This window comes from Notechis scutatus, chromosome Z (assembly GCF_049901735.1).
Source record: "Notechis scutatus isolate UNSWTSFEM ecotype Mainland chromosome Z, rNotScu1.2, whole genome shotgun sequence".
Lineage (NCBI taxonomy): Eukaryota > Metazoa > Chordata > Lepidosauria > Squamata > Elapidae > Notechis > Notechis scutatus.
The window spans coordinates 137,709,320-137,725,075 of NC_142025.1; the positions used below are offsets into that span (position 1 = coordinate 137,709,320).

The 15,756-nt window shown below is 40.0% G+C and overlaps 1 protein-coding gene across 2 annotated transcripts; it reads right to left on the reverse strand.

Moving 5' to 3' along the window:
• Positions 1-1,803: 1,803 nt before the first annotated feature.
• Positions 1,804-13,838, reverse strand: LOC148129326 (uncharacterized). 2 transcript variants are annotated; one of them, XM_087946808.1, is made up of 5 exons: positions 13,717-13,838; positions 13,051-13,173; positions 7,541-8,070; positions 5,184-5,354; positions 1,804-3,122 (listed from the first exon to the last, which is right to left on the reverse strand). In XM_087946808.1, the coding sequence occupies exons 3-5, from the start codon at positions 8,040-8,042 to the stop codon at positions 2,860-2,862; spliced, it is 936 nt and encodes a 311-aa protein (XP_087802934.1). In that variant the 5' UTR covers positions 8,043-8,070; positions 13,051-13,173; positions 13,717-13,838; the 3' UTR covers positions 1,804-2,859. The 2 variants fall into 2 exon arrangements, with proteins under 2 accessions (XP_087802934.1, XP_087802933.1); XM_087946807.1 differs by lacking the exon at positions 13,051-13,173.
• Positions 13,839-15,756: the final 1,918 nt, after the last annotated feature.

A 15,756-nucleotide genomic window follows, 5' to 3' on the forward strand; every position in this document is an offset into this window, starting at 1 on the left:
TGTGAGTTTTTCAGCAATTAGGCTGCAGTAAAAGTAATCCATTAATTTGCAGAAGGGATGAATGACACTTGGTTTGTGTTTTGATTTAAACTTAGCCCATGGGATAGTATCTTAATTAAGTTGTTATAAACTAGTTCAGAACCTAAGCAAAGAAAGAAACTGGCATTTTCCTCAGTGGAAAGTTCTCGCTCATCACTAGTTTTCCCAAGCTGATGTCTTCAGATATACTAGAGAACAAAGTCCACATTCAACACCATCAAGGCTTTTGCGGACATTCTCTTCAGGAAAGGCTGCCTTGCAGAAAGATGCCATCTCAGTGTCTAGACTTGCTCTTCACACATTTGAAATAACTGCCTTCATGATTGATTATGTGCTGTCAACTCTGGCTGACTACATTGATAGATTTTGTCCAGGATAAATCTGTCTCCAACCTGGTTATTCACGTCTTATCTGTTTATGGCCAAAATAATTGAATCCATAAACTATATTATCCTTTTCTTCTCATTCCTTCCACCTTTAGAGCCTTAGAGCGTTCTCCAGAAAACCAGATCTTCACATGATGTGACTGAAGTAGGATAATTTGACCCTGGTCATTTGTGTCTCAAGTGAGAACTCTGGGTTGAATTGCTTTAAGGGTTACACATTGGCTACTGCCCCCTGTGAACATCTTTGAAATGTCATGTTTGAGGATAGGAACAAGCCCAGATAAAGCCTGAACTCCCATGCTTTGCAAGTTGAGCTTGTACATAGTTCCATCTACACCTTTAGAAAGAGATCACCTGAAGTACCAATTTTCTGGTTTCTATCTCAACGACTTTTTTTTCTTACTATAGATTCATAGGGACTAGTAAAACATGATCCTTCCTTCCTTCCTTCCTTCCTTCCTTTCCTTCCTTCCTTCCTTCCTTCCTTCCTTCCTTCCTTCCTTCCTTCCTTCCTTCCTTCCTTCCTTCCTTCCTTCCTTCCCTCCCCAGCTGAAATTGACAAGCGTTCTAAGAATTCTCTCAATTTTCCCTTCTACATTAAGTGAAAGAAAGAGGTATTTTTTGTTCCCACCATTCCAAGAGTGGACATGCCAGATGGGACAGGGTCAAGTACAAATAAAGAGTCCAAATAAATGGTCAAGCAATGGAAACCATATGTTCCCTAAAAAAGCAAAATAATTGGCATGTGCTTTCTCAGAAGGGATGGGAATGAAGAAGCTACAGGATATCAGTCAGACATCGTTACGATCTATGATCGCTATCTAGACAGCACACTTGTTGCCAAAGCTGAAGAACAGATTGAAACCCAGAGAGTAAATTCTTAAACTGGTTTCATCAAGGGAGACCAGGAGTTTAAGGCTTTCATGTGGCAGAACCCTATAAGGACCCTTTGGGTCGGGATCTGTGTCTGCTTGTGATTATCTCTAGTGACGCAGCAATTATTTTTGTGCATGGGAAGAGAGTTTGGTCTAAGGTGTGTCTGTCTGTTGGGAGCGTAGCAATGGAATTAATCTGACAGTGGCTGGGAACACCTCCAGCATGTTGCTTCCAGTACAGTGCCAAAGTGGGTTACATCCATCTAGATCAGGGGTGGGCAAACGTTTTGGCTCGGGGGCCTCATTGACTTTTAAAATTTGACAGACAGGCCGCCACCTGGTGTCGAAATGCCTGTCATTACAAGTCAAAATCAAATGAATGCAATCATTCAATCATTCACATCAAACCTTAATTCTGTACCAATCTTCAGCGGGCCGGATTAAAAAGACCAACGGGCCGGATGTGGCCCACGGGCCATAGTTTGCCCACCCCTGATCTAGATGCTACAGCAGGGGTTTCAAAATGAAGGCCCACAGGCCAATCTGGCTCCTAGGGTGCTTAAAACTGGCCCGAGGGGCTGGCAGCCTGGAAATAGCAAATGACCCGCCTGCAGTGCCTTTGGCAGCCAAAACAGGGCACGGGGGGCCACACATGTGGCCCATTTTCAGCCTGAACGGCCTCCTGCAGCACTTTGCTGACCAAAATGGGATGCAGGGAGCCGCACGTAGCCCCCACACCCTGCTTTGGCCAACAAAGTGCTGCAGGGGGCAGCCATCCCATCTCTCTTCCACCACCACACACACCCCCGCTGGTCTGTGGAGGAGAACTGCAATGCTGATTGAAGAAATCCAGTTTGACACCCCTGTTCTAGAGGGAGGAGGAGGGAGGGAGGTGGCAGATTGACAGGAAATATGGGAGGGGAAAAGATACAGGTACTCCTCGACTTAGCAACCATTCATTTAGCAACTTCAAAGTTTGAAACTGTCACCACTCTGAAAAGGGTGACTTGCCACCAGTCCTCAATATGACAATTGCACCATCCCCACAGTCACATGATCAAAATCCAGATGCTTTCAATCGGCATGTATTTATGATGATTGCATCATCCTGGTGTGACGTGATCACCTTTGGTGACCTTCCCAGCTAGCTTCCAACAAGCAAAGTCCACGCGGGAGGCTGTATTCATTTAACAGCCGAGTGATTCACTTAACATCTGCATTGATTCAATTAACAACCATGGCAAAAATGATTGTAAAATCCAGCGTGACTCAGTTAACAACCTCCTTGCTCAGCAATGGAAATCCTGGTTCCAATTGTGTTTGTAAGTCAAGGACTACCTGTCAGCTATATAGCTACACATATATTCTAACAGCCTAATTTAGGAAGGTGGACTGTTTTCATCACTACTGGGAACCCAGCCCTATATGGATCTGCAAATTCACCATCCTTCCTTCAAACCACACTTAGCCAGATTATTCCAGGTTGAGATACACATTGAATAATATAGGGGGGAAAGTTGTACTGAAGGAAAGGGGAGCTGCTAGAGAGGAGCTGCACCTCAGATGAGATTTCCAAGGCTGGCTGGAGACAGGCATTCCAGCTTCACAGGGCTTCGTGGCACCTCCTTGGTGCCTGGTCCTGTCTCAGGTTTAGCAGGTTTCTCTGGTGATTCAGTTTCGAGCCCAGGAGAAGGTTGTTTAAGATCTGGGACCGAGAGGACCTGCATTGGTTTAAGTTGGATTTGTGTTGGAGTTGGGTAGACATAACCATCTGTTTCATGGAAGAACCAGTCATAATGCTGGGGCCTGTTCAGGGAGAGCGCTGAAAAGAAAAGAAGAGATCTGGAAGCTAAAGAAATATGTATAGTCTACCTATCAGTTTAGAATTCCAGGTCTGGAATGAATTGGGGCATTTGGAAAATTCAGTACCTAATATAGGTTCTCTTCTAAATGGCCATTGGGTGGGCTTTCCCATTCATAAAATGGATGCCAAGGAAGACATGATTATATGAGAATGCTATTTGAGACCCTTCCTGAATCTTCTTCCAACCCACTTATTTACACATTGGAATTATTGCTGCCGAATGCTCTATCTAGGTACTCTTACCATCTCAAATGAATAAGGCATTGCCCCGTAAAATGCCTCCGTTGTAGAATGGGACAACTCACCATAACCATTTCACCATGGCCAACTCGGCACAAGACAACTCACCATGACCAACTTGCTGTGGGATAACACGCTCCCGGACAATCCATTATCCAGGATAATTCAACACAATAAATGCTATTCACTACTGTTTTGTCTGTATTATCTCCATTGACTAAAAAATAGTAGAATTGTCCATGGTGAGTTGTCCCATAGCCAGTTGGCCATAGAGAGTTGTGCTGTGGTGAGTTGGCCATGGCAAAATGGTCATGTGAGCTTGCCATGGTAACCTCTCTGTTATCATATCCCAGTGCTTATAATGCTTGTTTGGCAGCTACATCATTGTCGTTTTGGTACCTGGCAAAGATCTTTTTCTATTTACAAATTTGGTACAGAAACATTCTTATGTCCTTAGTTTCATTCCTGTGTTTATAACTGGATATTTTAATTGTACAGTAGTCCTCCCTTAACAACAGCAATCATGACCAGAATTTCCACCACTAAGTGATGCAATCATAAGTGGGATGTCATGTGACTGCATTACTTAATGGCAGCAATCCCAGCACACCCCATTGCCATTGTTAAACAAGCATCATGGGCTGTTAAACAAGTCTCAGGCAGCTTCTGCTGGGCAGAAGAAAGTGCGCAGTGGGCTGGCAAGCCACGGCACAACCATGTCAGGGATGGTTCTTGCCAGGCAAGGAAAAATGTGAGGAACTTACCAAAGTGACCCACAACTTTTGTTGCTGACTTCCCCATTGACTTTATTTGTAGGAAGCCAACAGGAAAGGTCATAAGTAATGGTCACATGACATTGAGATACTGCAAATGTTGTGAACACAAGTCAGTGGTCAAGTGCCTAGATCAGGGATTCAAACTCAATTTCATTGAGGGTTGTGCTTGACTTTGGAGGAAGTGGGGTAGCATGGCCAGGGTGGACATGGCCAACTCAACGTCACTCATGTCAGGGGAGCCTGTGGGGACCCAAGCCCTCTGCCAGCAAAAACAAGCTCATGAGCTTCATTTTTGGCTGCGACTGCCTCCTGCAACCCCCTGCTAGTGTGCATGGCTCTCCCGAGCTCCATTTTCACTGGCAGAGGCACTGTGGGCCAGTCCTTTGCTATTTCCAGGTCAGCCCCATTGGCCACATCTAAGCACCCCATGGGCTAGATCTGGCCCACAGGTCTTGAATTTGACACCCCTGGCCTAGATCAAGATCATCTGACCAGTGGGGTGCTAGATCTGCCAGGACTTCAAGGACCAATTTAAGTACCACTCATTCAGCACTGTTGTAACTTTCAATGGTTGTTGAACCAGTGGTCATCAAAAGTCTATGGAGATTCTTAATCGTTCAGGTTATGGTTGTCCCAAAGGTGCTTTTTCTAAAAGACAACTTGACTTCCTTGGTTTTTTGTTTGAAAGCATTTTGGTTCTCAGCTAAGAAGTTTCTTCAGTTCTGAACTTCTTGGATGAGAAACGAAAAGTTTTCAAACAAAAAACCAAGAACATCCAGTTCTTTTTGGAAAAAGCACCTTTGGTTATTAAAAGAGAAAGACTTGTAGACCTTTCCCTATCACCACCACCACCATTTTTTCAAACAAAGGCTACCAACAACACTGATGAACCAGAAGGAAGAATTTTGTATCTCACCATGGGAGCAAAACACAGGGGAATGACATGGACAATGCCCTCTTAAGTGGCCCTTCCCACCCCAAAGGACCTGGGGAACAGGTTTACCAGGTTCATCAAATGCATCCTCATTCAAGCGATGGTGTATGAATGGTTCTTTCTTGGATCCCCGACTGTGGGCACAATAGATTCCCACGAAAACACACAGCAATATACCGCACACCCAGAGGAAGAGAGCTATGGCATTCTTGGATATTCCTTGAGTTCCCCCAGCTTCACCTTTACAGGGAAAAAAAAAATGCCTGAGTTCACGTACAATACACCAAACTAGAAAAAAAAATTGGGATCAGCTTATACACTAATGCTTCATCAGGCTAAGGAACTCAGCCGTTGCTTTCCTATGTTGGCAGAAGCCGCCATGTGACTGCTTTGGGAACGGGGTTCTTCAGAGCAACCCTATTTTGTTAACCTGGGTTTATAACCAGAGAGCGTGCTAAGTACTGGCTGCCAGTTTTCATTGAATGCAACGAACCCAGTCCAATTGCACTTTTTGCTCCTTGAATAAAAGCCAAGAAATCAAGCACAGTGCTTAGCACACTGAGTAGTCTTAAATATCTCTCTCCTCTGTCTCGAATGTCTCATTCCTCTGACTAAGCCAGCTATGCTCTCTTTGCTTTCCCCAGGGAGACATACACACTTATCTGAGTCTGTGGGGTGCAATTGGCTTTGGAATAATATGGTACAATAATTCAAATGGTGGAACTGGATGGGGAAATGTTAAACTTGATCTAAGATCAAGATTAATGATTATTTTCCAGCCATGGATTGAATTATCTAGTTTATTATTTTTGAGTATCGATGGGATCTGACTAAGACTTTTGAGGTCCATAATTAGCCACCTCTAGCCAGTTCCAAAGAGCCTTCAATTTACAATTGTATTTCTTCAATCAGGGAGGCTTAGAAACAGTGATGGGATTCAAAAAAATTTACTACCAGTTCTGTGGGCATGGCTTGGTGGCCATGGCAAGGGAAGGATACTGTAAAATCTCCAGTCAAAGGTGGTATTTGCCGGTTCTCCGGACTACTCAAAATTTCTGCTACCAGTTCTCCAGAACCGGTCAGAACCTGCTGAATATCCACCTCTGGTTATAAGGGATTCCAGCAATTGCAACTCTAACAGACAAACCTGTCCTGCTTTCCCACTCTCTTTCCTCCATCTTTTTTCATAGTAGAATATTATTTTGAGGAAAGGGAACAAGACTACACAGAATACTAGTCAAATTTGATAGAAGAATTTCTGTATTGCATTGTTTTTTTTTCAGAATCCAATATGAGAAGGTTTGACTGTCATCCACAGACTTTTTAAGAACTCAGGAATTTATGAATACAATCACATACGAAGGCAACGAGGCATCTCCACTTCCAGATTTCTGCTACAGAAGATCTAAAAAAATCATAAGAATATGGAACCATCACAGCTGCTAGCAACAAATATTGTGATTTAACAAAGCTCTTTGTAAAAAATGGAATTCCCTCCTATCAGTCTTAGCAGTAATGGATGACTTCAAGAGACAAATTCTTTGTATGTATAACCACACTTGACGAAATAAATAAGGTATAAGTTTGAACACTGTAATATATAACACTGTAATAATACTTACGTTCAGGGTTGAAAATGAGGGGTCCTTGGTTGTTTTCTTGCAGATGCTTCATTACCCAAACGAGGGGTAATGGTAATGATGTTACCTAGTTTAGGTACTGAAACCTTTGCAAGAAAACAATCAAACTCAGGGACACCAAGATCTCCTCATTTAACACTGTGAAAGTAGGAGAAAAACATGATCTATAGCAATGTTTCTCAACCTGAGCAACTTGAGATTTGCTGGCTGGAGAATTCTGGGAGCTGAAGCCCACACATCTTCAAGCTGCCCAGGTTGAAAAACACTGATCGATGTAATTTTTTGCCATGTCTGATTCTATGTCTTAGTCATGATTCTCCTTCATTCCTACCTAACATTTTTCTAAAATATTGGCTTGAGTATCCAGGAGAAAGGGCAAGGGAGGAAAAAAAACATGCATTACGGTGGCATCGTTCAAATGACATAACTTCATTTGTACAATGACATCGTGATGCATGTAGCAAATAAAAGCTACTGTGGATTATAAGAAGGAAAAGCGATACTGAATTCTTATCTCTGTCACTGTAATACATTAGGCTAGACCATCTTCTAAACCAGGGGTAGGGAACTATGGCCTTTTTACAACTTGTGGACTTCAACTCCCAGAATTCCTGAGCCAGCATGAAGTCCACAAGTCATAAAAGGGCCATAGTTTCCCACCCCTGATCTAAACTTTCAATTACTCTCCGTATTATGGATAAGCTAAATCTGGACCATTCAGGGATCCCAGATTCAACTGAACAAAAATGAGATTTCCAAGGAACCTCCTTCCAAATTGCCTTTCACCTTTTGGCTTCAGCAGCGCAATTGCCACGCCCCGAGGTGCAGGCTGGTAATTTCCGGAATCTTCCATGGTTAGGCCAGAAAGATTGAAACGAGCTCTCTCTTCTTCTTGAAACATCTCAGTCATGTTCAGCACCAAATCCGCACGCCTAGCTGCAGCCTCCCACTCATAATTTCTTATTGGATCCTCCACGTTTTGGTCAGAAAACCCATATTCTTCTTCCTGGATCAACTCGGGGTTCTCAGTCTGGGTGGTGGAGACCGAGGGCTGAGTCTGGTTCTGCTGAGGCAGGGATGAATTGGGTGGAGAGTTGGTGACCAGACTGGGGTGCAGGAGAGATTTGGGATCTTGCGTGGATTTAGAGGACATTGGTGACGGGGATGACAATGTGGTGGGGAGAGATGAAGAAGAGGAGTAAAGAGGTGTGCTTGATGACACATTAGCCTCTGCATAACTCAGACTTATAAGTAACAGCAAGCCAAGAGCAAATGAAGATAGATTCATTTTCAGGTACACACCCCCAAGGGAATTTCTATGGAGAAAAATAAAAATACAAATACAATCACTCACACATTGCATCTTCTAAAAGTTCTCAACTGAACACACAAATCCTTTGCTTACCCCTTTTTCACACTGTACGGGAGCTGATGTGGTTTGCCACTCAATGAAAATCTGTAGCCTTTTTCACTCAGCAATAATTACACAATTTCAGTCACCTATGTCACTTGAATGTCATCAGGCAGCAACCTGAGGCATAGATATACTTCTCTGCAGTATCTCAAATGAATTATTTTAAATAGCTAGTTTACACTAGCTATTGCAAGCTGTTTTTTCCTGGATTTCTGAGGCTCAGTCTGCCAATGTTATCCCTAGACAGACAGGCAACATCCATACAGAAATCATTGAGATCAGCAATTGGGCAGTGGTGAGCTTCAGGGTTTAGTGACTATGGTCTAGATACACATTTCCATACAGACACAATTTCATATGCATATTCATCTTATGTATTCAACTTCATATCTTATCACTCTTTTTCCAACTTCTCACTATTTCTCCCTTTACTTCTCTTAATTTTCTTTTATGGTTATCTCATTTTCTTCTTATTCAATTGTATTTCTTTTGCCTAAATTTCTATATCTTTTTATTCATTATACTTATACTTCCATCTGTCTTGTTTACAATTTCATATGTTCTCTTCCAACATTCTTAAAAAGCAAAATTCCCCCTATGATTGCCAATCAGAGTGCACCACCTTTAAGTCTTATTGTTATTATCGTATGAAATCTCATTAAACGTTACATCTGTGCATTCTAAAATTATAACATTCAAATTTCTAATATCTATTTTATATCATGTAAATCTCATCATTCAGACTGCTTGGTACTTCCCCTTGAAAATGTAAAAAGAAAAATTCTAAAAAAAATAGCAGAAACCGCGAAAACTTAAGAAAACAATATATATATATATATATATATATATATATATATATATATATATATATATATATATATATATATATATATATATATATATATATATATATATATAAACATTAGTAAGCAAAATAGTTATTCAAATTCATTCTAGTACTGGTATGAGCCTTGTAAATCTTTCACGTTTCTTTTCAATATTTATCAATCTTTGAGAACAATTGAAATGTTTCCCTCCCTTCTTCATTATTACGTTAATTGTTAATAAGCATACCATTGGATAGTCATACAGTTTTATCTTATAAATTATTTACTATTAATAAGCAAAATAATTGTTCAAATTCATTTTAGTAACTGGTATAAATTTCCTTATAAATCTTTCACATTTCTTTTCAATATTTTATCAATCTTTAGAAACAATTACAATGTTTCTCTCCCTTCTTTATTATTGCATTAATTATAAATAAACATACCATTACATAACAATACAGTTTTATCTCATAGATTATTTACTTATTTCATTTCTAACTCATTACAGTATTCTACTGTTACAACACTATCTTTTGTACCTTTGCAGAATCCTCACTTTTAACTTAATTTAGCCATTGTCTCTGTTTTCTATCTGAGCTTTAATCCTAGTGTGTTTCCCCTTTTTCTTTATTTCCTGCTTTTGTCCCTCATAAGTTCTTTCCCTTTCTATCTTTCCCCCCTTTTTCTCATCCCTTTTTTAATACCCTTCTTTCTCTAATTTTCCCTTCTGTAGTTTTCTTTTCTGCTTCTCCTTGATGTTCCTTCTTGTTTCTTTCCTTTACTTTTCCTTTCTGTGGGTTACTGTATCTTTTAATAAGATTTCAGTTACAGTGTATCCTTGGGAGGCTTTTCAAAGTTTCACTGTTAATCCCCTTTGTTTTTCCAAGTAGCACTCCATTTTTTTCATTATTCCAAGTCCCACCCTTTTGCCTCCACTCTTCTCCTTTTTAGGGCTTTAAAATGACCAAGAAAAATTCTTTATTCTCCTTTTGACACTTAGATTTCAGCTTAAAGTTGCCTATTAGTGTCAAAATAGGTTAACATAAATTTCTTTCCATATCATTTGTAATTGTCAATATTAAAAAAGGGATATTTAACCTCTTTTTCTCTCTCCTTTGCTGCTTAAAAATCTTCTTTCAGAAGTATCCCTCTAAGTACTTTTAGATTCAGGGTACCTTGCTTAGATGTTCTCTATTGTTTAGCCTGGTCTGTACTGCTTTCCTCTTTGTCTTCCTCCTGCACAATCTTATCCAGTCAGGTTCTTCTTTGAGGTGGCCATTTCTGACCACCGCTGCAACCGCCTTCGGGAAAGGGAATTTAGACCAGCCAAGAAGGAGAGATGTGGCTCCCCTCCACTTGGCTAGCAATCTGCCCCCTCTTCACCACCTCTACGGGGTGGCTTCAGCCCCGAATCCAAAGGGTCGGGGCGCTCCAGCGGCAAGCACGGATGGAAACTGCGCACGATTGCGGATTTTGGTTTGTCGCTGAAGAAACCCAAACCGGAAGTGGTCTAGATACTTCTGAAGATGCCAGCCACGATTACCAGCAAAACTGCAGGAAATCTGCTGTCCAGACTATGGTCAGACCCATTGAAGCTCAACACTGCCCAACAGGTTCTGGCTGTGAAAACATATACAATATCAGCAGTCTTGGGAATCTTAAATTTTGTAAAGGCAGGAAAAAACCTTTGAAGGAAAAACTCCCACAATCTCATAATGACAGCCAAGAGTCGCTGTTTGCTGGAGGAGTGCAGAAAAACAAGAGGGAAATGAAGAAATGGAGAAACTGGAATAGTGAACAGAAAACTCTTCATATGGAACATCAAGCACGGGAAATGTTTGTTCACCTTTTACATTAAACACTGTGAATTTTTAAAAAAACCTACATTATCAGTCTAAAACTCTTGCCTTCTAGTGTTGGGTTTCGATTCCTAGACTTCTAGGCAAGAATACATAACTTTTTAAAAGCAACAATTGGCCTTTGATCCTTCGAGAGTATGTCATCCAAGACCTTCACTCACCATTCCATGTTCCATTGGTTTTCATTCAAAGTCAAGTGGTATTTCTTGGTCACTGAGCATGTTCAATCTTCACTGAGCTTAAATTGTGTCATGTTGCTGCAAAAGTAGGTTTTCCCCAATCTTAATGATTTTTGTATAGCTATATAAGAATCCACATGTTACTTGTGATTAGAATTTTGATTGGATGTAGAATTAAGTCAAACCTTCTCTTAGGGGACTGTAATTATCTTTTTCTGTGATTTGAGAAGAGATTTACAGATGGTTTTTGCACCAGGGATTGAAAGATTCTCTAAGAATCATCAAACTGTCAAGTCAACATAATTGTACTAAAGATAACCTTTATATCACTAACAATGGTTGGATGGTGCTATATAGATACTGTAAATAGCTAAAATGAACTTGACCAACATTTGAACTTACAGATGGCTGTCCTCATCAATGGACAAAAATTACATAAGATGAATAATTCTCATCACTGCCACTAAACAGATGAGGCAATGAAGATGGAAATGTAAGGGGGGAAAATCCAATATTTTGGGAAGTTGGATTCAACAAAAAAAATACAATGGGGCTGAACTGGGTTTCTAAGAGTGTGAAGTTTTGTGCTGCGACCCAAAAAATCTGATATGAGAACTGTTAATATTGGAGTCTTAATTAATCTTCTACCTGTATACTTGTACATATATTGTGAGTTGCCATGTATTTTCAAAGATGACCAGATTTGAGTAAGTAACAAAACCTTGAAATCTCTCAAAGAATTTGCATTCAGACAAGCTTGCTAGCTGAACGCTGGATTACAGAATAACAGAGTTGGAAGGGATTTTGGTCTTTTGGTCAACTTCCTGTTCAAGTGGAAGACCTTGTACCTTTCCAGGCGAGTGGCTGTCCAATCTCTTCTTTAAAACCACCCAGATGGTGCATCCATAGCTTCTGGAGGCAAGCTGCTCCGCTGGTCAGAAAATTTCTCTTTAGTTCTAGGTTGAATCATTGCTTCTTGTCCTGCCCACAAGTGCTTTGAAGAATAGGTTGGACACTTCCTCTCTGTGACAGCGCCTCAAGTATTAGAAGACTGCTATCATGTCATCCCTAGTCTTTTCTTCTTTAGACTAGACATGTCCAGTTCCTGCAACGGTGCAACCCTTTATTGTATACTTTAGTTTCCAGCTTCCTAATCATCTTTGTTGTTCTTCTCTGCACCTTTTCTAGAGTTTCAACATCTTTTTAAATCAAACGCCACTACCAGCAACATCTGGTACATTCCTCTGGTTATGAAACCTTGCCTTTCACAAAAACCTCTGACAAGAGGTGATAACCCAGCCCTAGCTACAAAAACAATGCTCCAACTCCCCTGGGTGACAACAGTGGCCTCAGAATGGTTTACTGTTTACACAGCTTTCATTACCCATTTCCTCCTACCCATCATCATAAACAAACTTTTCTATTTCTAAATTGGTTTCAAAATCTAGAAATTTAGGGAATGTTATTGAAGAAGGTGAATATTGGTACAAAAAGTGAAGTGCTCTTTATGACTGTCTCTGTGTATTGGAACGATGTACATTCCAATTTTCTCTCTCTTTGTAGTCCAGTTTCTCTGTGAGAACGGATTGATTTCTCATCTATTAACCTTCAGTTCCCTTCTAAAGCTCTACAGAAGCAAAATCCTGTATCCACTCACCTCAAAATAAATCCCACTGAACTGAAATTATTTCTGAGTAGATCAGCATCAGATTACATGAATCAGTGTCTCCCTTCTGATCAATTTTATGTTTTCAAACTATAAAACTGCAGCTCATATGATATTTTTTCCTTTCTAAAAGCCACCTAGTCCAGATGTGATGAACAAGGTTTAAAGAATTTCTAAATATTCAAAATTCTACCACTATTCCAAAATTTATAATTTTATATAATTTCATTATATATATAGCAATAGCACTTAGTTATATAACGCTTTATAGTGCTTTACAGCCCTCTCTAAGCAGTTTTACAGAGTCAGCCTATTGCCCCCAACAATTTGGGTCCTCATTTTACCTACCTTGGAAGGATGGAAGGCTGAGTCAACCTGGAGCCTGGTGGGATTTGAACTGCCAAATTGTAGGCAGCTGGCTGCAGAAGTAGCTTGCAGTACTGCACTCTAACCACTGCGCCACAGAGGCTCCTATAAAATATATTGATGATGATGATGATGATGATTTTATATATATAACTCAAGTTATAAATCTCAAGTTAGTTTTTTTGGTTAGACTATTTTAAAAAATGTATGTATGTATGTATGTATGTATGTATGTATGTATGTATGTACCAGTATGTGTAAGAAAACTCAGGACTGTATTTGTTGGAAACATGCAGGAAAGGTCTTCATCCTGCAATGGATAGACAATGGCTAAAATGATGATTGCAGAATGAAGATTTATCCTGCATGTTTCCAATAAATACGGTCCTGAGCTTTCTTACACATACTGGTACTTACATACATAAATATATACATACATATATACATACATACATACATACATACATACATACATACATACATACATTTTTAAAAATAGTCTAACCAAAACTCAAAAACCAACTTGAAAATAGATGCAAGTTTTTTCATTACAGCTCTGTGTTGGAAATGTTCAGCCTTTCTGCAGAGTTGCTAGTTTGAAAGGCAGAAACGCTCAGAAAGTTCTAAAGAGCTGCGCAGGGTACATACCATCCAATAAAAAGTCAGTCTTCTGATATGGCCACTTGCCTAAGGAAAAGAAATTGATCCAGGTAACCTAAAAGAAAGAGTCTGCAGCCAGGTAGAAAAGCATGAACAGTTTGCAGCCAGGTAGGAAAGCATGAACGCGTAGGAAAATAAAGAAAACTCCACCCCCCAATTTTCCGAGCTCCCCTTTTTCTCAAGGGAAAGAGAAGAAGCTGGCAGATTATGAGTCCCAGGAGAGAACATCTTAGCAACAGACTTGTTTGAGCAGATTATCCCCGGTTTCCCAGAAAGGCACCTCTGATTTTAATGTTCTATCGTCTCTCCGCCTCTAATCAGATGTATTATTAGTAGGTAGGAATAAATGGGCTTATTGCCTATTCTGTCAGGAAGGCACCAAGCTAGGAAAAACTACTCCAGTTCTACATGATGTATGTACTGTGAAAAATGGTGTTCAAATTTTTTGGGGGGGAGAAGGAGATTAGACAGGTGACTGATAATTGGAGTCAGAAAAATTGCATCAAAGTTAGCCTAAGTTTGGGCACTTTCTCTCTGATAGCTGGGCTATAACCTCTTTTTAGCTCCTCATCAGCATACATAGGAGATACACAACGAGTGCCAAGATGGGTGGGGGGAATGTCCACAATCTCCATGCAGTTCTTAGTGATCTCTGAGCTTGGCTTGCAGAAGTTTCATAACCCAACTAGGTGACATCATCAGTGCGAGAGGGAGTTGGGTTTGCTCTCTGTTTATACACAAGTGGCTTGCCCTGTCAGTTTCAGAGAGAGTATTCTTGATTTTCTGCACCAAAATAATCAAGCCCAAAAAGCACCAAGAACTCCATAGTTCAACCCTGAGCTAAAAATATTCTCTTCTATCAATCTACAATCTCCTTTTGGAAGAAAGATACCTACTGATTGAATGGCAAACAGATGCTTTCAGAAAGGCTAATTTTGAATGAAATATGTGACTACTCATAGACATCGTCATTCTATCCTGATCTTGATGGCCTTCTGAAAGGCTAAAACTAGCGTTGCTGGAGGGAGGATGTTCCACAAGGTAAGGTAGGTGTAGTCATGAAAAGGGAACATTTTCAAGGTCCTCCTAAATGGCAAGATTTCAGGAAAGGGTCTTGGAGAAGATTGTCAGCTTAATATTAATGTTACTAAAAAAAAGGAAAACAAAAAGACCTACCAATCAATACAAAAGTATGCTCATCTCACTATTTCTAGCCATAAGTTAATTTCCTCTTTCCAATTTGCATTTGGTTTGGTTCCTGTATAGGTTATTTAATCTAATGTGAAAGAAATGTATCCATGCATCTATATGAGTGTGCCTGAATATGTACATATGTGGGAGAGAGAGACGGGGACTAGCTAAAAGTCAAACACCCACTCTCTGACAAAAGATTAGGCCAAACAGAACTGCACATCTGAAGGCGATGCCCAGGGCCATTAATTTATCACCGCAGCTTCATATCTGGCTATGCATCTCTAGTCTGAAAGCCTAATTAGCCCGATAGAGATCAACATTTTCTGCTGTCTTACTATTGAAAACTTTAGAGAAGATGACACATTGCTTGGCCTTTTTTTCAGAAAGACCAGAGGGAACTAAAGGATGAAGCAGAAAAGAGCTAAAGTGCCTAAGTGGCTACAACTTTTTCTTATCTCAAAAAAGAATTCTTCAAAAAAACATGTTTTTGAATCATGGACTGAGATTTTAATTAATAATATTAATTAATTCTCAGAAAGAATACAGATTTCAATGGACAAACTTTTAGAAGATGATGAGAAAAACTTCAAAATATTTTTACCTGACATAGATATTATCTAGTTTGAAGGCATGGAAGACAACATCATTGAGATCATCAAAATGGGAAAACAAAAGACAATTCAAGAAAGCAATCTGGGAACAATTATGGCAAGAAGTCCTGACAATGCCTCTTCATGGCTTGATGAAAGCTTTGAAGACTCCTTTTAAATGCCAAAGGATTTTATAATTAATTAATAATCAAATCCTGCAATGCCACAGGAATGATTTTGTTAT